Source organism: Bolinopsis microptera, unplaced genomic scaffold (assembly GCF_026151205.1).
Source record: "Bolinopsis microptera isolate Bmic1 unplaced genomic scaffold, MBARI_Bmic_1.0 sca58, whole genome shotgun sequence".
NCBI classification, from domain to species: Eukaryota; Metazoa; Ctenophora; class Tentaculata; order Lobata; family Bolinopsidae; genus Bolinopsis; species Bolinopsis microptera.
Window position 1 is genome coordinate 1 of NW_026971830.1, and position 20,104 is coordinate 20,104.

At 32.9% G+C, this 20,104-nt stretch overlaps 1 protein-coding gene across 1 annotated transcript; it reads right to left on the bottom strand.

Moving 5' to 3' along the window:
• Window positions 1-454: 454 nt before the first annotated feature.
• LOC134825751 (uncharacterized) lies at window positions 455-16,163 on the bottom strand. Its single transcript, XM_063837960.1, is given in 5 exon segments — window positions 455-552; window positions 1,033-1,148; window positions 9,863-9,965; window positions 13,212-13,249; window positions 16,084-16,163. Coding segments are annotated over 5 exon segments (435 nt in total).
• Between the last annotated feature and the right edge of the window lie 3,941 nt (window positions 16,164-20,104).

The following is a 20,104-nucleotide window of genomic DNA, read 5'->3' on the forward strand; positions in this document are numbered from 1 at the left end:
TCTTTCTTTTTCTCTTCTCTTCTTTTTTTCTCTTCTCTTCTTTCTCATTCTCTTAACTTCTGTTTCTACTTCTTCTATCTATATCTCTTCTATCCTATCTAATTCTCTTCTCTATCTCACTTCTCATCGTCTCTATCTATCCTACCTTATTCTTTTCTTCTATCTCCTCTTCTGCTTCTTAACCTACTTCTATTCTTCTTCCTCTATTCATCTATCTATCTATATTCTTTCTACTTCTTCTATTCTCCTCTTCTGCTAGTTCTCCTCTTCTTATTTCTCTCCTTCTTCTTCTGATTCTATCTTCTTCTTCCTCTTCTATTCTATCCTACTCTATCTGCTTCCTAAAATCTAACGTCATTCTCCATCTCCATCTCTTCTCTTTCTATCTTCACTCTTCTTTCTATCATCTACTTCTAATTCTACGAACTGTCTACTCTTTCTCTTTCTCCTATCTCTACTCCTTTCTTCTCTTCTTTTCTTTCTTTATCTCTTCTCTCTTCTACTTATTCTCTTATCTAATTCTCTTAACTGAAATCTCTCTTAAATTCTTTTCTACTACTCTATCTATCTTCTCCTCTACTTTCTTCTACTTTCTTCCCCCCCCCCCCCCTTTCTAATTCCTATCTCTATCCTCTAATATTCTTCGCTCTAATTCTTCTAGCTATTCTCTTCTTGATCTCTTCTTCTTCTCTTAAACTTCTACTGTTCACATAAAATCCTCTTCTTCTCTTTCTTTCTTCTCTACTCTATACTCTCTACGATCTTTCTTCTAATTCTCCTCTTCTTTCCTTCTCTTTCTTCGTCTTCACTCTACTTCTTCCATCTTCTCTTCTACTTAACTATCTCTATATTCTTCTTCTTCTCTAAACTAACCATACCTTCCTATCAATCTTTTCTCTTCCTTCTTCTTCTTTTACTCTTCCTAACTCTTTTCTGATTTCCTTCTTCTATCTTTGTCTCTCTTTCTATCTTCTTCTAGATCCTATTCTATCTCTTCTTCTCTAATTCTTCTATAATCTTTCGTCTTAAAACTTCTCTCTTCTTCTTCTTCTATCTTCTTTTCTTTCTCTTCTAATAATCTATCTTCTTTCTCTGTCTTCTCTTTACTATCTATTCTAACCCTCATCTTCTCCCTATCTATCTCTTCTCTCTTCATTACTTTCTGACTTTCTCTGCTTCTTTATCCGAACTTCTTCTTCTCTCTGTTCTCTCTATCTATTCTCTACTTTATCTCTTCTTCTGTCTTCTTCTTCTTCTCTCTTCTATCCTCTCCATCTTCTCCTTCTTCAAGTATCTCTAATGTCTTATTCTTCGCTCTTCTACTTCTTGACTACTATCTATTCTTTCTTAAATTCCTACTCTTAATCTGTCTCTTTCCTCTATCTTTTCTATTCTTTCTAAGTCTTCTGAGTCTATCTATCTCTTCTAATCTTCTTCTTTTCTTCTTTCTATCTCTTTCTTCTCTCAATCTTCTAATATCTTCTCACTCTTCTTCTATTCTCTCTGATCTATCTAGTCTCTTCTCTCTAACACTTCTATCTAGTCTCTCTAACTTCTGTCTTCTTCAACTTATCTCTCTAACTATTCTACTAACATTCTTTATCTTCTTTCTACTTCTATTCTTCTCTTCTCTATATATCTTCTTTCTTCACTTCTATATATCTCTAACTCTACTTCTTGTCTCTTCTTCCTATCTATCTTCTTCTCTTCTATCTTCTGTCTCTACTTCTACTTCTTCTTCTGCTCTTCTTCTTCTCTTCAAGTCTTCTCTTTCTTTCTCTGAATCTAAAATTCTCTTCTTCTTCTCATCTCTTCTTCTAATTCTCTTCTATACCTTTCTTTCTTCCCTAATCTTCTTCTATCTTCTCTCTTTTCTTAATCTCTACGCATCTTTCTATCTTCTATTCATTTCTTCTAAGATATCTTCTCTCTAATCTATCTGCTGTAATTCTCAACTTCTATATCTATCTGTCTACGTCTTTTCTTCTTTCTGCTTCTCTCCTACATTGATCTCCTAATCTTCTTCTTATTCTCCTATTCTTTCTTCTAGTCCTTCTTCTAACTTTCTATATTCTCCTAAGTCTATTCTATAATTATCTACCTATCTTTTCTTTTATCTTCTACTCATTTCTTCTTTCTATCTTTCTCCTATCTTCTCTGAACTTCTTCTGTTATCTTCTAACTTCTATCTTCTCTTCTATGCCTCTCTATCTTTCTTCTTTCTAGAACTCTATTCTGTCTTTTCTCTACAGTAATCCTTCTTCTATTCTTCTTTCTATCCTCTACTTCTATTCTTGATCTCTATCTACTTCTTACCTGTCTCTATTCTTCTTCTAATTCTTCTTTCTAATTTCTTCTCTTTCTTCTTCTTCTTAAAATTCTATCTGTTTCTTAATCTCCCTTCTTATCTATCTCTAAATCCTTCTATTCTATCTCTCTTCTTCTTCTAAAGTCTTTTCTACTTTCTTAACTCTTATCTTCTTCTCTATCTGTCTTCTTCTTCTACTCTAATCTCTTCTCTTATCTTCTCTAATTCTATCTAACTTACTAAATTTCTTCTTCTATTCTGAAATCTAGACTCTATCTATATTCTTTCTTCTTAATAAACTCTTCTAACTATACCTAGGCCTTCATCTGAATCTTAAACTTTTCATATACTTAAATTTTTCTCTTCTTTATCTAAACTTACTTCTTAACTGTCTATTCTTACAATCTCCTAATCTAATCTTCCTACTTTCTAATTCTACCTCTATCTCTCTTAATTCTCTTTTCATCTATCTAGCTTACTATCTCCTTATGCAAAAAAGAAATAGACTAATTTCTATTTGTCTCTTATTGATCTGATTCAGATCTTATTCTTTATTTTTTTTTTTTCTTTTCTATTAGTGACTTACTTCTTCCTATCTATCTAGTCTACTAATCTAATCTTCTATCTCTAATAGCCCCTTATTCTAATCTATTCATCTCTCCTACTTCTACTATCTAAATCCTTTCCTTTCTTCCTTCTTCTAGAAAATTCTCTTCTAAATCTATCTATCTCTATCTTATCTCTCTTCTACTCTAATTCTCCCTCTCTCTACTTCTTTTTCTCTTTCTCTTCTTAATCTTCTCCTCTCTAATCTGATTCCTCTTCATACTTCTTCTCTTCTTCTAATTCTTTCTTCTTCTATCTTCTTCTTTCTACTTCTCAGCTATCTGTTTCTTCTTCAATCTATCTTCTATCTACTATCTATCCTACTTCTTCCTTCTGTAAATTCTTCTTTCTCTATCCTTTCTATCTATCTAAATTCTGCTTTCTTCCTGTCTTCTCTAGCTATTGCTCCTAATTCTATCTACTCTATTCTCTAATCTATCTATCTTCTATCTCTGTCTACTATTCTATTCTCAATCTATCTTCTCAAACTCTCTTCCTTCTTCTAAAATTCTACTATCTTAATTCTCTACTTCTACTATTCTTCTATCTTCTGATCTCTTCTATCTGTTCTATATCTCTTCTCTACTTCTATTCTGAGGTCTTCTTAAATTCTCTTTCTTCTCTTTCTTAACTTCACCCTTTTATAAATCAAACTTTCTCTCGTCTCTTCTCTTCTCTAAAAAAGTACTCTTCTCTAGCTTTCCCTATCTACATTCTTCTTCTTGTCCTCTATACTCTTGTAGGCTCTAGCTTCTTCCTCTGTCCTTTTTACTATCTTTTATTCTTCTTCTTTCTAAATACTTCTCCATCTTATTCCTTCTGACTAATCTTCTACTCTTCTTCCTGATCTCTTACTTTCTTCTCTAAACTGGTCTTCTTCTTCTTCTGATCTTTCTTTTCTCTTCTCTTCTTCTCTCTTCTATTAAAATCTATTCTGACTAATCTATCTTCTACTTATCTTCTAATCTCTTCTACTATTCGTCATAATTCTTTCTTCTATTTAATTTAAGCAAAGATTTAGTAAAAATTCTCTCTCATCTTCTTTCTTCTACTACTCTTCTATCTCTAAATCTTCTATTCTTCATCTACTATCTATCTCTAAACTCATCCTTCTTCAAACTCTCTTCTTTCTCTTTCTTATTCTTTACTATTCGTCTCTACTTCTCTAATCTTCTTCTTCTATTCTTTCTATCTTCTATTCTCTTCTACCTTCTTCTACTATCTAGGAGGGTCTTCTTCTCTAATATCTCTCTCTAAATCTTCTTCTGTCTTCTATCTAGTCTCTTCCTTCTACTCTCTATCTTCTTCTGAACTGACATCTCTAAATCTTCATCTCTTCTCCTCTTCTAAACATCTATCAGACTTCTAAGCTTTCCTTCCTTCTACTCTCTTCTATCCTTCTTCTCTCCAAATTCTCATCTTCTAATTTCTAATTCTTCTTCTTCTATCTCTCCTACTTCTTCTTTCTTCTCTCTACTTCTTTCTAAACTTACTTCTTCTTTCTTCTTCTTCTATCTTTCTGTCTTCTTCTCTTCCTTATCTCTCTTCTTCTTTCTTACTAAATCTTTTCTAATTCTAGGACTTTTCTCTATACTTCTACTAATTCTATCTTTCTTATCTTCTCCAGTCTATCTATCTCTTCTTCTCTACTTCTATTCTCTTCTATCTTCTCTTTCTTTCTTCTCTTCTTTCTATCTATTCTCTTTCTCTTTCCTAATTCTTGCCTTCTATTTCTTAACTCTTATCCAACTTCTTCTACTCTCTTCATCTTATCTATTCTTTCTATTCTCTCTTCTTCTCTTCTAATACTAATTTACTCAATCCTATTCTATTCTATCTGTATCTAAAATCTCTCTTCTTATTCTTTCTACTTGCTTCTTCTTTCTTTATCTTTCTTCTGAAATTCTTCTGTTTCTAATCTAAATTCTTCTTCTTCAATTTCTATCTACTATCTTTGCACCTGAATTCTTCTCTCTTACTACTTCTCATTCTAATTCTATTCTGCTTCTACTCTTCTTTCTGACTCTTGTCTTTCTTCTTATTTCTTTCTTCTTCAACAAACTCTTCTTCTTTCTTTCTTCTACTTCTCTTACTAAACTATCTTCACTGCTTTCATTCTTCTTCCTTCTTTCTAAAGTCTTCTATTCTATCTCTATTCTTCTTTACTACTACTTCTCTTCTTCTGTTTTCCTTCTTCTCTTCAGTCTGCCTTCTATTCTTTCTCTTTCTTACTTCTACTTTCTTCTGTCCTCTATCTCTACTAAAATTCTTCTTAAATATCTTCTTTCTACTTCTCTTCTCTTTCTTCTTTTAACTATTCTCCTTTCTATTCTAATTCCTCAACTTCTATTCTTATTTCTCACTTCTTCTTAAATCTAAATTCTAACTTTTCTTTTATCTATTCTATACTTCTTTCTCTTCTCTCTTCTAAACATCTCTTCTTAATCTTCTTCTTCAATTCTCTTCCTCTACTTCTAGTTCCGACTCTACTCTTCTCTTCTTACTCTTCTATCTACTACTATCTACCTCTTCTTTCTTCTAGAGCTATACTAAATCTTCTCTTTCTCTCTAATCTTTCCGTATTCTTCCTTCTTCTTATTCCGACTTCTTCTAAACTCTACACTTTCTCTTCTCTGCACTCTATCTACTTCGATCTCCTTCTACTTCTCTCTTCTATCTTCTCTCTTCTTAATCTTCCTCTTCTCTTCTAAACTTCTAATCTTTCTTCTTCTACTTCTTCTTATCTACAATCTTGCTTTTCCTACTAACTTCTTCTTCTACTATTCGACTTCTGTTTCTCTTCTCTCCTCTATCTAATTCTTCTCTCTCCTTTCTTCCCTTTCTGATCTGCTTGATCCTCACTTTCTTCTAATCTAATTCTACTTCTCTAAACTTTCTTTCTTTCTACTATCCCTCTTAAAAAAACAGTAACAACTATTAAATTTAAGCAAAGATTTAGTATAATATCTTCATCAAGTACTCTATCTTCATTCTAATTCCTTCTATCTTCTAATTCTGCTTCTATTCTATTCTTTCTCTTCCGTCTAATCTCTATTCTCTTCTCATCCTATCATGCTCTCTTCGTTCTCATAATCTTCCCTACCTAGTCATATTCTATTCTCTCTCTATATCTCTTCTTTCTATATTCTTTTCTCAGGCTATCTGTGGATCACTTTTCTTTTCACTCTCATCTATCTGCTTCATCTAATCTCTACTTCTACTGGTCCTACTATTCTTATATCTTCTTCATCCTTCTTCTTTCTCTATTCTTTCTTCTTCTATCTTACTTCTAAAATTCTACTCTTCTTCTATTCACTTTCTTTACTCTTCCTATCTCTATCTCAACTATCTGCTCTCTCTTTTCTATACTAAATCTGTCACAGTCTATCTTCCTCTCTTTCTTCTTCTTTCTTCTACTCTTCTAATTCTATTCTCCTTCCTTACTGTCTATCTGAAACTTCTTTCTAAACTTACTTCTCTTACTAATCCTATCTCTAGCTCTATTCTCTTTCCTCTATCTTCTCACTACTTCATCTGCTACTTCTATTTCTTCTGCTCCTATTTTTTATCTTTAAACTCTTCTTCTACTTCTTTCTATCCTCTCTACTCTCCTTCTTTCTATCTTCTATCTACTACTACTTCCTAAACCTCTTCCTTCTTCTATCTTCTTCTTCTTTCTTCTACGTTACTCTAAATCTTTCCTTCTAACTAAGTTGGATCTCTCTTACTTCTCTTATTTCTACATCGCACTCTTTTACTTCTATCTTAATATATCTTCTACAACTATTCATCTATCAATCTCTTCTACTCTTCTTCCTTTCTAACTTCTATCTTCTCATCTTCTCTACTAAACTTTCATTCCTCTACTATATTTCTAACCTCTAACTGATCTATCCAGACTCTTCTTCTTCTCTACTTATCTACATTCTTCTTTCTCTACAACACTCTAAAATTCTGTCTCTTCTAACTTCAAATCCATTGGTTGATGATGTCTTCTAAACCAGGGGAGTTAAAGGACCATGTAGTTCACATTCTCCCCTCACATCATCTTTACACTGCTCAACAAACTGAAAACCGAGAATTTCATTAAAAACATCATCCTAAAAGAAGCCACTGAAATTATTACAGTAAAAAAACGAAACATTACTATTTATTTAAAGCAAAGATATAGTAAAATTCTAATTCTAATCTCTTCTTATACTTTAATTTTTTTTTTTTTTTTCTCTTCCTTCTCTTCTTTCTAATCTTCAAAGGTCTTCCTGTCTACCTTCATCTACCTCTCTAAATTCTTCTATCTTTCTTCATTCTTCTTCTATCATTCTTCTCTTCTATATCCTTCTTTCTTTCTTCTATTTTCTAAAACTCTCTCTCTGGTCCTTTACTTTTCTTCTACTTAACTATCTTTTCTTATCTAGATTCTTCTCTACTCTTTCTTTTCTATCTAATACAACCTTTCTTCTGAGATCTTATTCTCTACTGTGTTCTTAATACTCTCCTTCTTACCTTCTTCTCTTCCTCTAGAAAATCTCTTACTCTTTCTAATCTATCTATTCTCTAATCTCTCTTCTATCCTATCTACCTTCTAATAAATTCTACTTCTATCTTCTACTTCTCCCCCCCCCCTCTCTTCACTCATTCTCTACTTCTTATCTTTCTTCTTCTTCTTCTCTATTTTCTCTCCTATCTTTCTCATCTATTCTCTCTTCTTATCTAACTTAAACTTCTTCTCTATCTCTCTTCTCTCATCTTTGTCTTTCTTCTATCTAAAGTTCTTCTATTCTATTCTACTCTTGTCTTCTGTCTTTACTTTCTCCGTTTCTTCCGCTTCTTTCCTTTTTCTACTCTTCTCTAATCTTCTTCTTAAGAACTCTAATCTATACTAATCCTACTCCTCCTTTCTTTTCCTTCTACTAACTTCTATTCTTCTTCTAATCTTTTCTCTTTACTTCTATCTATTTCTCTCTCTGTGCTAAAGAGATTTTCTCTTCTTTCTTCTATAAATCTATCTTCTTCTACCTTTCTTCTAAAACCTCTTCTGATCTATTCTTCTTCTTTCTTTCTTCCTATCTCTCTCTTCTTCATCACTCTTCTATCTTCTCTATCTTCTGATTCATCTACTTCTCTGTCTATCTACTACTTCTTTCTGTCTCTTCTCTCTCTCTCTATCTTCCTTTTCTAATCTGTCTTCTAACTCTATATCTAATTCTTATCTCTTTCTTCTAAATCTTCTTTCTCTTCTAATCTTTCTCTCTTTCTCTCCTTCTTCTTCCTATCTTCTACTCTACTAATCTGCACTACATCTTCATTCTATTTCTAGCTTCTTCTCTTTTCTCTGATTTCTCCTCTCGATTTTCTCTCTTTCTATGTCTCATCTCTTTCCTAAATCTATTCTATTCTCTCTCTATCTCTATTCTATTTCTCTACTTATCTTCTACTAAGTCTTACTATTCATCTGTTCTTTCAGTCTTCTTCTCTTCTGTACTTCTTCTATCTTCTCTATCTTTGACTTCTTCTCTTTCTAATTTCTACTCGATCTCTTCTTCTCTTCTCCTTATCTTCTTCTTCTCTTTCTCTATCTTCTATTTCTTTCTACTCTAATTTCTATTCTAATCTTCTAGCTTTATTCTTTCTACTATTCTTCTCTTCTCTTTCTTATCTAATCTTCTATCTTCTCCTCTATCTACTCTTCTTAAATCTTCTAAATTCTATCTTACTTCTATCTCTTCTATCTTCTCTACTATCTTCTGTCTTTCCTCTCTCTGCTTCTATCTTCATCTCCTGCTTCTCATCTCTTCTTTTCTCTATTCTTCTTCTAATTCTTCTTATCTACTTCTTCTGACTTGCTTTACATAACTTTACACTGAAACAAACTGAAAAACAGAATTTCCTTAAAAACATCAATCATAAAAGAATCACTGAAATTATTACGAGTAAAAGAAACAGTAACATTACTAATTTAATTTAAGCAAAGATTTTAGTAAATTCTCTTTCTTCTATCTCAATCTTCTCTAAAATTCTTCTCTCTACTCCTAGTTTCATCTACAATCAATCCTTCTTTCTTTTCTTTCTCTCTAATTCTATCTTCTCTCTCTCTCACTATTCTACTTCTTCTTAAACTTAAATTCCTCTTCTCTAACTAACTTTCTCATCTTTCTTCTTTCTATCTCCTCTTTCTCTTCTCTTCTCTCTCTTTCTTCTCCTCTTCTTCTATTCTCCTAATCTACTCTTACTAATCTCTGATCTTTCTAAAATTCTTCTGACTATTCTCTTTCTTCTGATTCTCTATCTTCAAACCTTCTTCTCTTCTTCTTTCTTCTTCTAGTTCTTTTCTCTTCTATCTCTACTATAACTGCTTCTTTTCTGTCTACTTACTTCAATCTACTCTATTCTCTAATGTCTTCTTCTTAAAATTCTTTCTTTCCTATTCTCTTGTATCTTCTCTACTATCATCTATCTTCTTCTTCTTCTTCCTTCCTATTCTACTCTTCTATCTATTTCTTCTAATCTCTTCTATTCTACCTTCATCTAAATTCTAATCCTACTTCTCGTCTGCTTTCTCTAAAATCTGACTCTATTCCTAGTATTCTTCTTCTTCGGCACTCTTCTATTCTTAACTATCTATTCTTTCGGTCTAAATAGCTCTTTCTTCTATCTTGGAAATTCTCTCTTATCTTTCTTGTCTACTATCTTCTTCTTCTTACTCCTTAGTCTATTCTATAATTCTTCTTCTTTCTTCTCTACTTTATTCTTCTCTTCTATCTTCTTCTACTACTCTACTCTATCTTCTATCTAAAATCTCTATTCTCTCTTTATTCTTTGATCTAATTCTACTAGGATCTATTCTCAACTTCTTCTTTCTCTGTCTTATCTAAAATTCTTCTTAATTCTTCTCTTTCTATCTTCTTCTTCTCTCTTCTAGACTCTATTCTAATCTTCTATCTTCTCTACCTTTCTTCTATAATTCTCTCTCTAACTAAGCTGATCTGCTGAATCTTTCTCTCTTCTACTTTCTCTTCTTCTTTCTTCTGTCTGTCTTCTTCTTCTTCTTCTTCTGTAATTCCTCTCTGTTTAATCTTTCTAACCAAACTTCATACTCTCAGCTTCTTTCTGTCTCTTCTCATCTACTCTTTCTATTCTATCTAACTCAGAATATCTTCTACTACTTCTTCATGTCTATTCTTCTGTCTTCTGTATCTCCCTTACTACTTCTCTATCCTCTAGCTAAATCTTCTATCTATCTTCTAAAACAGATCTCTTTTCTTCTATTCTATCTCTGTCTTCTTTCCTTCTCTAATTCTTCTAATTCTTTCTTATACTACCTCGATACTCTTCCTTCTTCTTCTTCTTCTTCTTCTATTCTATCTTTTCATCTTTCTACTTATGGACTTCTATTCTGATACTAAGACTATTCTCTGTTCTATATCTACTCTTCTATCTTCATTCTTCTTTCTTTCTTCCTTCTTCAATCTATCTTCTCTATCTTTAATTCTTCTTTTCTTCTTCTCAAATCATATCTTCTTTCTTTTCTTCTGCTAATCTTGATCCTTCTTCTCCTCTACTTTAATTTCTAATCTTCTCTCTACTAATCAACTTACTCTTCTCTATATTCTCTAAATCTCCTATAGCTTCGAACTTCTAAGTTCATTCTATAATCTCTTCTACTTTCTACGTTCTCTTCTTATCTCTAAATTCTCTTCTTCTTCTATTCTTCTTCTTCTGTATCTACTTCTTTCTTCCTTCTTCTTCTTCTAGTCTCTAATTCTCTTCTTTTCTAACTAACTTGAATTTCTTCTTATCTTCTTCTTATTCTTACCTCTATGTCATCATATCTCTATTCTCTTAATTCCTAAATTCATTTCTCTCTGATCTGCTATTCTACTATCAGAATTCTTTTCTTCTAATTTTCTTCTTTTCTTTTCTCTATCTTAATAAATTCTTCTTTCTCTATCTCTTCTATCTTCTTTTCTAAATCCTCTCTACCTTCTAATTCTTCTACTTCTTCTATTCTCCTAACTTCTTTACTCTCTTTTCTTCTAATTCTTCTTTCTTATTCCTCTATCCTACTTTCTTTCTTCTTTTCTATCTCATTCTCTTTCTTCTACAACTCTATTCTAAAAATTCTAAGCCTCTGCTTTAAAATTCTTTTCTAACGATCTTTCTCTTCTTCTATCTTCTACCCCCCTCCCTTCTTTCATCTTCACTATCTTTCTTCCTCTTTCTTCTACTACTTCTATAAATTCTACTAAATCTATTCTTCTTTCTTTCTATCTATCTTGTTCTTTTCTTCTCTTCTAATCTTTCTTCTATTCTTATTCTTCCTAACTCTTCCTCTCTTCTCTTATATTATCTCTTCCTAACTTAATCTCTATTCTCTTCTAATCTATCTATCTGTAATCTTCTAACTTTCTTCTCATTCTTATTCATTCTTCTATCTTCTCTCTCTATCTTCTCTTCTCTTCTACTTCCTTTCTTCTTTCTTTCATTCTTTCTATCTATCTATCTTCCCTCTCTACTCTATTCTATTTTCTAATCCTGTCTTCTTCTTTCTACTCTAATTCTTCTTCATCTCCTTCTACTTCGTTCTACTTCTTCTTCTTCTTCTTCTATTTAGTCTTTCTTTCTACGCTTATCATTCCTTCTTCTACTACTCTTCTAGCACTAAAAATTCTCATCTTTAAATCTTCTCTTCTATTCTACTTACTATCTGGTTACTTCTAATCTCCTTTCTTACTCCACTCTTCATTTCTGGCTGCTCTACTCTTCTTTCTTATCTTCTTCTAAATCTATCCTCTTCTAATATTATTCTCTAGTCATTCTAATCTCTCTATTCTATCTAACTTACTACTTCTTTTCTAAAATCCTTCTTCTCTTTCTATTCTCTTCTGAAATTCTTCTTATCTTCTCTTCTCTTCTTCTTTCTTCTAAATTCTTCTATCTTTCTTTCTTCTAAACTCTGATTCTCTTAATTCTAACTACTCTTCTACTTCTCTATCCTCTTCTATCTACTATCTATTCTTCTCTTCTTCTTCAATCTTTCTTAAGTCTTCTATCTACTTTCTTACTTTCTTAAATCTATCTTCTTCTCTTCCTTCCTGCATTCTCAGTCTGCCTATTCATCTCTGTCTCTTCTCTCCTACTTCTAACTCTTTCTATTCTTCTTCTCTATTCTCTTTCTCTAGTTCTTCTTTCTCTTCTAATTCTCTTCTCTTTCACTGGTCTTCTTCTCTGCTTCTTCTTGTCTTCTTTCTACCTATCCTTTTTCTTTCCTCTAATCTCCTTCTTCTAAACTATCTATTCTTCCTTCTTCTCTTCTTCTGTTCTTTGTCTTCTATTCTCTGCTTCTTCTGACTTCCTATCTCTACTCTTCTAAAAATTTTTTTCCCACCTTTTTCCCCCTTCTATTCTAATTCTTCTTCTCCTGTCTGTAATCTTTCTTCTCTTCTCTTTCTATTCTAACAATCTCCTTTCTCTTCTGACTAAACTTATCATTCTCTACTTCTACATCTATCACTATTCTTCTCTATCTTCTTCTATCACTTCTTCTTCTTCTTTAAATCTCTTTTTCTATTCTAATTTCTATCTTCTTCTTCGATCTTCTTCTTTTCTGATTCTTCTTCTTTTGTCTATTCTATCTAATTCTTCTCTTTCTGCTCTAATCTGTCTTCTCTTCTCTTCACTTCTATAACTACTCTTCTTCTTCTAATCTTTAAATTCTATTCTCAAAATACTCTTACACTATCTTGGTCTAATCTACTCTATCTCCTTCTAAATTCTTACCTTCTTCTTTCTTCTCTTTCTCTCTAAATCTAATCATCTTCTTCTAACGCTTTCTTCTACTATTCATGTCTTTACTTTCTTCTCTTTTCTAATCTTATCTTCTGATCTATTCTTTCTCTATACTTCTAGATCTTCTATTCTCTCTAAAATTCTTATTCTACTCTCTTCTTTTCTACTTTTCTATTCTTTTCTTTTCTCTAGTCTCTTCTTCTAAAAATCTGTAATTCTATCTAAAGCTATAATCTTATTAACTATCTCTTACCTATCTTCTAAATTCTCTGTTTAGCTAATTCTTTTCTATCCTACTCTAGCTTTCTTGTCTAAAGCAGACTCTAAACTATTCTTTATCTTTGTTTCTAGATGTTCTTTGCTATATAACTAATGGTTCCTTTCCTCCTTTCTACTTCTTTTCCTACTAATTAAATAATCTTCCTACCTTAAATCTATCTTCTAAAATCTCTAACTTTCTTCTTCCTTTCTTCTTTCTCATACTTCATGGAAATCTTCGTCCTCTTCTAACTCCTCTTTTTTTTTTCTTCTTATCTATCTTCTTCATATCTAGAATCGCTATCTTGAAAAACCTCTTTTCTATTCTTCTCTTACTTCTCTTCTAATCTATCACTATATACTTACATCCTCTACCTTCTGTCTTTCTCTCTCCTACTATCTTTCTTCTCTTCTCAATCCCTACTCTACTTTCTCTCTATTCTCTCTACTTCTCTCTCTTCTTCTACTACATCTTCTAATCTCTGTACTTCTTCTTAAACTTCTATTCTAAACTCTCAATAATCTTCCTCCCCTTCTAAGTCTTCTTCTTTCTTCTTCTTTCTCTCTACTCACATCTCTTCTACATCTTCTCTGTTCTTCTACTACTATAATTCTTCTACTTTCTACACACTATCTATTCATACTAAAAATTCCTACCAGTATTTCAATCTTCATAACTCTCAATCTTCTTCTTCTTTCAACTCTTCTCTCTTCTCTATTCTTCAGCTAAACTCTACTTCTTAATTCTCTCTTTTATTCTATTCTATCTTAACTAATTCTCTTCCTCTTTCTCTCCTTCTTCTATGCTTTCCTCTATCTCTCCTCTCATCTACTAATCTTCTTATCTAGTTATACTACCTACTTCCATTCTCTTTCTTCTAAAAAAATCTATCTCTTCTCTTCATCTCATCTAACTACTCTATCTATCTAACTATACTTCATATTCTAACTGGCTTTATCTCTATCTACTCTCTCCTCTAAATACTTCTATTATCTTCACTAATCTAAAATCAATCTTATACTACCTTCACTTCTAGTCTACTATCTCATACTAATTCAATCTTACAACCTATCACTCTTCTCTCTTATCCTTACTCCTCTTCTTCTCTATTCTACTACATTCATCTCCAATCACTAATCTGATCTATCCTTTTCTATCAACTCATCTTCAAATCTTCATCAGTCTGTTCTACTTGCTTATCTAAAATCTACTACCTTACATGGAAATTCTATCTCTTCTTTCTCTACAACTAGCTAGCTCTCTAACTATTCCTGCTATCTCTTATTCTACTACGTCTGACTAAATCTCTTCTAAAATCACATCTGCCCTATTCTATCTATACTACTCATCCTTCTAACTTTCTCTGAAAAATCTCACCTATCTTTCTAACTCCTTAAATGTCTTCTTGTGAATCTATTCTATCTAACTCTTCAAAACCTATCTCTCAATATCTCCTAACTACTATCTACTCTAGTCTACAATCTCTAATCTTCTATCTATCAAATCCTCTTCAGAACTCTAACAAACTCCTTCATCAAAACTTCTTTCTCCATCTACTTTATCTTCCTTCCCTTTCTCTATTCTCCAAAATCTTACTACTAAATGTAACTCTTCTCCTTGTCCTAATTCTGTGAATCCTCTCTTCTTCTTATCTTCTCTATCTATTCTACTCTTCTCTTCTAATTTCTACAAACTTTCTTCTATGCTTCTCTTCTATCTATTCTTCTATCTACTCTAGTCTTCTACTTCTAATTACTTATTCTCTTTCTCATCGTATATTCTTCTAAAACTAATTCCTATATTTCTTCTTTACCTCCTTTCTTCATTCTATCTATCTCTCTATACTTCTTACTACATCTTCTAAACAACTCTCTCTAAAATTCTTTCTTTCTTCTACTATCTCATCTTCTAAAACATTCTCTTCTTACTAACATCTCCTTCACTTCTAAAATTCTTCTTTCACTTTTTTCTCGTCTTCTTCTCCTTTCTCTAGACTTCTACTCTCAATCTTCTACTCTTCTTCTTCCTAAACTCTTCTGTCTTCTACTCTACCTCACAAACTCTATTCCTCTTCTGTCTCACATCTTCTTCTTTCTCAGTATCTAATCTTCTCATCTCTCTCAAATCTCACTTCTCCATAATCTTACCTAACTTCTTCTTCTTCTCTATCACAGCAGGACTACTTCATCTCTCTATCATTCTTCTTCTCTTCTTCTATCAACTCTATCTTCTATCATATCTTCATCTAACCCCTCTAACTCTCTATATCTCTATCTCATCATCATCCCCATTCTTCTCTATCTAAATCTTCTCTAATCTCTTCTTCTTAACTCATCTACTTCTTATTCTATCTTTACTTCACATTCTCTTCTTCAATCTGCTCTTCTATCATCTCTTACCTCTTTCACTTCTCTCACTATCTCTGAACTACAATCTAATCTCTCTTCTCTCAACTCTAATCTCTACTTCTCTTCATCTCTTCTAACTATTCTCTAATACTATCATCATCTCCTCACACTACTTCTCAATCTCACACTCTCACTACTCATCTCATACACCTACAACCAACAACTCAAATCTTTCTCTACTAGAACATCTCTACTCCTCATGACACTACTCTAATCTCTGCTCTTCTCTCAATCTTCTTCTCCTACTCTCTAACTCACTCTTCTAATCTTCTACTCACATCACTTCTAACTTCATTCTTCATATCAACTCTCTCTCACTTCACTATCTCTTAATCTAATCAACTCAAATATCATCTCTTCTCACCTCAAATCAATCATCTGTCTCTTCTTCTCTCTCTATGCACCAACACTCTCTCTACTCCTCTCTCTTCTAAACTCAATCTAATCTCTCAAAATCTTCTACTCTCTCTACACACTCAGACCACTAACTTTCACTATCTGTGTGGCACTCTCTTCCTTGCTCTTCTTCTCTGCGATCTGGATCACTCATCAAATCTTCTACAAATCTACTAATCTCTACAACTCCTCTCTCTCTCACATCTATCCTCTCTAATCACTTCTACTCTTCTGAACTCTCTTCTCATCTACTACTAACTTCTTCAATCTTCTCTCTATCTTCTTCTATCTCTTCCTCAATCAATCTCTATCTCAGCTACCTTCTCTCTATCTCGATCAAACAACGAAGCTTCTGTCCTTCTCTATCTAGCTCTCTATCTCTTCCACTAATCTCTGACATCTATCTTCTTCACTTGCTCTTCTACTCTTCACTCTTCTCTTCTCAATCTACTTCTCACTTCTTCTTCTCTAAAATACAACCAACTCTCAAATCTCTCTTCTCATATCTACATCATCACTTCATCACTCTACTTCTTCTCTAATCTTCTTCTCTCATCTCTCTCTACTCTCTTCTTCTTCTCTTCTACTCTACTACTCTTCTTCAATACTTCTTCTGTCTCTTAACTTCTTCTTCTCTCTTCTTACTCACTCTCTCTTCATATCTTCTTCAACTCTCTCTAACTTCACTCGTATCTCACAAACTCTACATCAACTAACTCAATCACTACAAATCCAAAAATACTCTATTCGACTCTCACTCAACAACTTCAACTATCAATCTTACTTCTCTCTCAAAACTCTATCTACTCTAACTATTCTAATCTTCTCTCTTAATCCTTCATCACTTCTCTAATCTGCACTGTCTCTACTATACTAGCTCTTAATCTTCTCATCTAACTTCACTCTTCACATCTCATCTTCTGTACTCTTCTCTTAAACTCTTAATCAGCAAAAAAACTCTACAAACTACTACTATCTCTATCTATCCAACTTCTCTAATCTTCTCAACCTCTTCTTCCTCTACTTCTCTAACTACTCTACTCTTCTAAATCCTTCAGAACTACTAATATCTTCTATCTCTCTCTGAATCTCACTCTACACACTTCTCTACTTCTTCTTCTGACAGCTATCTCAATCTCTTTCTCCAAACTCAACTTCACTTTCTTCTCTCACTTCTACCACTTCCTTCTCTTCTATCTTCATCACATCTTATCTCACACTATCTATCTATCTCACTCACTCTACTACTCTGCTTCTTTCGTCTTCCCTTCGATCTTCCTTCTTCATCTATCAAAACACTTCTCTCTTCTTCTTCTTCTCTCATCTATCATCTTTCAATACAACAAACTAACCTCTATCACTCTCTCTTCAACTACCTCACTTCTATCTTTCTCTCTACTAACTATCTTTCTTTCCATCCACACACTCTTCTTCTCTTCTTAAATACCAACAATCAATCCTCACTATCTCTATCTAAACTCTGATCACTTACTCTACTCTTCTCTATCTTCTATCTACTCTATTCTATCTTCTCTACTCTCACTTCTCTCCTTCTAATCTCTACTCTTTCTTCTCTCTTCTCTTCTAATCTCTACACTCTAAAATCTTCACTCTCTACTCTCTACTGTCTCTCTTCTTCTACATATCAATCTCTTCACCATCACTCATCTTTCTACTCTCTATCTTCTAAACTACTCTCCACTTACTCAAATCTAAATCTTCTCTTCTCTATCTCTATCTTCTTCTACACTCCTTACACCGATCAATCACTCTCTCTCTCTCTCTTCTCACTCTAATCTAACTACTATCTCACACATCTTCTTCTTCACTCTTCTCTTCTTCTTCTCTCTCTACTTAATCTATCTTCTCTAAATCTTCTTACATTCTTCTCTTCTCTAATCAAAACTATCTTCAACCTCATCTCTCATTCTCTACTTCTTCAACTCTCTTCTAATCTTCTTCTCTATATCTTCTTCTTCCATCTCTCTTCCAGACTTCATCTCTTCCTTCTTCTTATCTGCATCATCTCTATCTCTCTAACTATCTAACTTCATCTTCTACTACTTCCAACACATCATACTTACAATACTCTCTATCTATATCCTTCTTCTTTCTCTAGCTTTCCACTTCTCCTATCACTCACCTTCCTTCTTCTCTCTTCATACTTAGCTCTCTCACTCCTACTGTCTTCCTCTAATCTACATCTTACTCATTCCTAAATCTTTCTCTATCTCTACTACATCTCCTAAATCTCTCTTTTCTATCTTCTCTCTCAACACTATCTTCAATCTTATCTTCTAATCTTCTTCTTCTCTCTCTCTAAACATTCTATCTCTATCATCTTCTACTAACTATCTTCTAAATCTACTTCTATCTAACACTACACACTTCTCATTCAACTATCTCTCACTCCATCGCACTCTTCTTTCTTCTCTCTCTACTATCACTACTCACTGCTCACTCTAACTAACTACTTCTCTCTCTATCATCTATCTACTAATCTATCTATCTTCTCATCTCTTCTCTACTCTAATAAATCTAATCTTCTATCTTCTACATCTCTCAATCTCTACTTAATCTATCACTTCTTACTCATCTCTCGATTCATCTCATAATCTCACTCATCTCACTCTCACACACACCATACTCAACACACTCAACCTTCACAGACAACACACAACATCCTACACACTACAACTACACTATTCATACTTCCTACACACAAACTCAAGCACTTACACCTACACATCTCTCTCTCTCTTCTCTCAAACTAAACATTCTAACATCTACTCTCTATCCTCTCTCTATCATATCATCTATCTTCAATCTACTACTAATCTACACACACTCTCAACTTCTTAAAATCTCACTTCTAACTTACTCTCTTCTAATCTGACACTCACAACTACACACAAATCTCAAAATCCAATCCATTCAAACTATCTCTTCTCTTCTACTCTATCTTCTTCTGTATACTTCCACTTCTCCTACATACCCCTTGTACACTTCTCTACTCAAATCTTACCTAATCTAAACACATCTCTCTCCTTCTTCACTACTCAACTCATCTCTCTTCTCAATCTCACAACTCTAATCTCTTACAACATCTTCTCTATCACACTCTCACAAACACTCAGAGATCACTGATCTTCTCACTACATCAATCTTCATCACTCTATCACAAACTAACTCACAACCTCTATTCTAACTCTCTTCTCACCTTCTCCAACAATCTTCTATACAACTACTACAACACCTCTTCTTGTCACAAACTCTTTCTTCCTTCCACATCACAACAACGTCTTCTAACATCTACTATCAACATATCTAACACTCCAGACACCTCTCTACTCTCAATCAATCTAAACTTCTCCACAATCAAACTTACTCTCTCATCTACCTCTTCTCTCTTCACAAATCTTCACTGTTCTCTCTTTTCTACTACCTAACTTAACTTCTATCTCTATCTAATCTTCTAGGATACTACTCGCTCTTCTACTAACTTCAAATCTTCTTCTCTCTCTACAATCTCTCCTCACACATCACTTCTCTCTCTCTCTCCTCTCTTCTTCTTTCCCTATCTTTCTTTCTTCTTCACCTTCTTATTTCTTCTTCTCTATCTATCTTTCTTCTATCTTCTTCTTCTTCTATCTCTATCTATTCTCTTCCTACTTCTTCTTTTCTCTCTTCTTCTCTTCACTCTTATCTTCTACTATCTTATCTTTTCTCCTCTTTTCTTTCTCTTCTTCTCTCTTCTTCTATCTTCTTCTATCTCTTCTTTCTATCTCTCTTCTCTTTCCTTTCTATCTTCTTTCTCTTCTCTCCTTCTTCTCTCTTCTTATTCTATCTCTCTATATCTCTTTTTCTTCTTCTCTCTACTATCTTCTTCTTCTTCTTCATCTCTTCTCTATCTTCTTCTCTCTTTCTTATCTTCTTCTCTATATCTTTCTTATCTTTCTTCTTTTCTCTTCTCTCTTCTCTTCCTTTCTATCTTTCTTCTATCTACTTTCTTTCTCTTCTTATCTACTTCTCTCTCTATCTTCTTCTTTCTCTATCTCTAACTCTTCTTCTATCTACTACTAGCTATTCTGTAAATCAACTTTTCTTCTTTATCTTCTTTCTATAAGTTATCTAGCTTGCTCTTATCTATGGATCTCTGCTCAAACTTCTTAGTCTTCTTCTATCTTACTCTACTCATCTTCTCTCTTTCTTAATCTTCATTTCTTCTCTCTCCTCTCTAATTCTTTCTCGTCTTCTATCTTTCTCTAAACTCTTCTTCTTTAATATTCTAACTATTCAAACTACTATCTTCTTCTACTTCTGTTTCTTTCTTCAAGATCT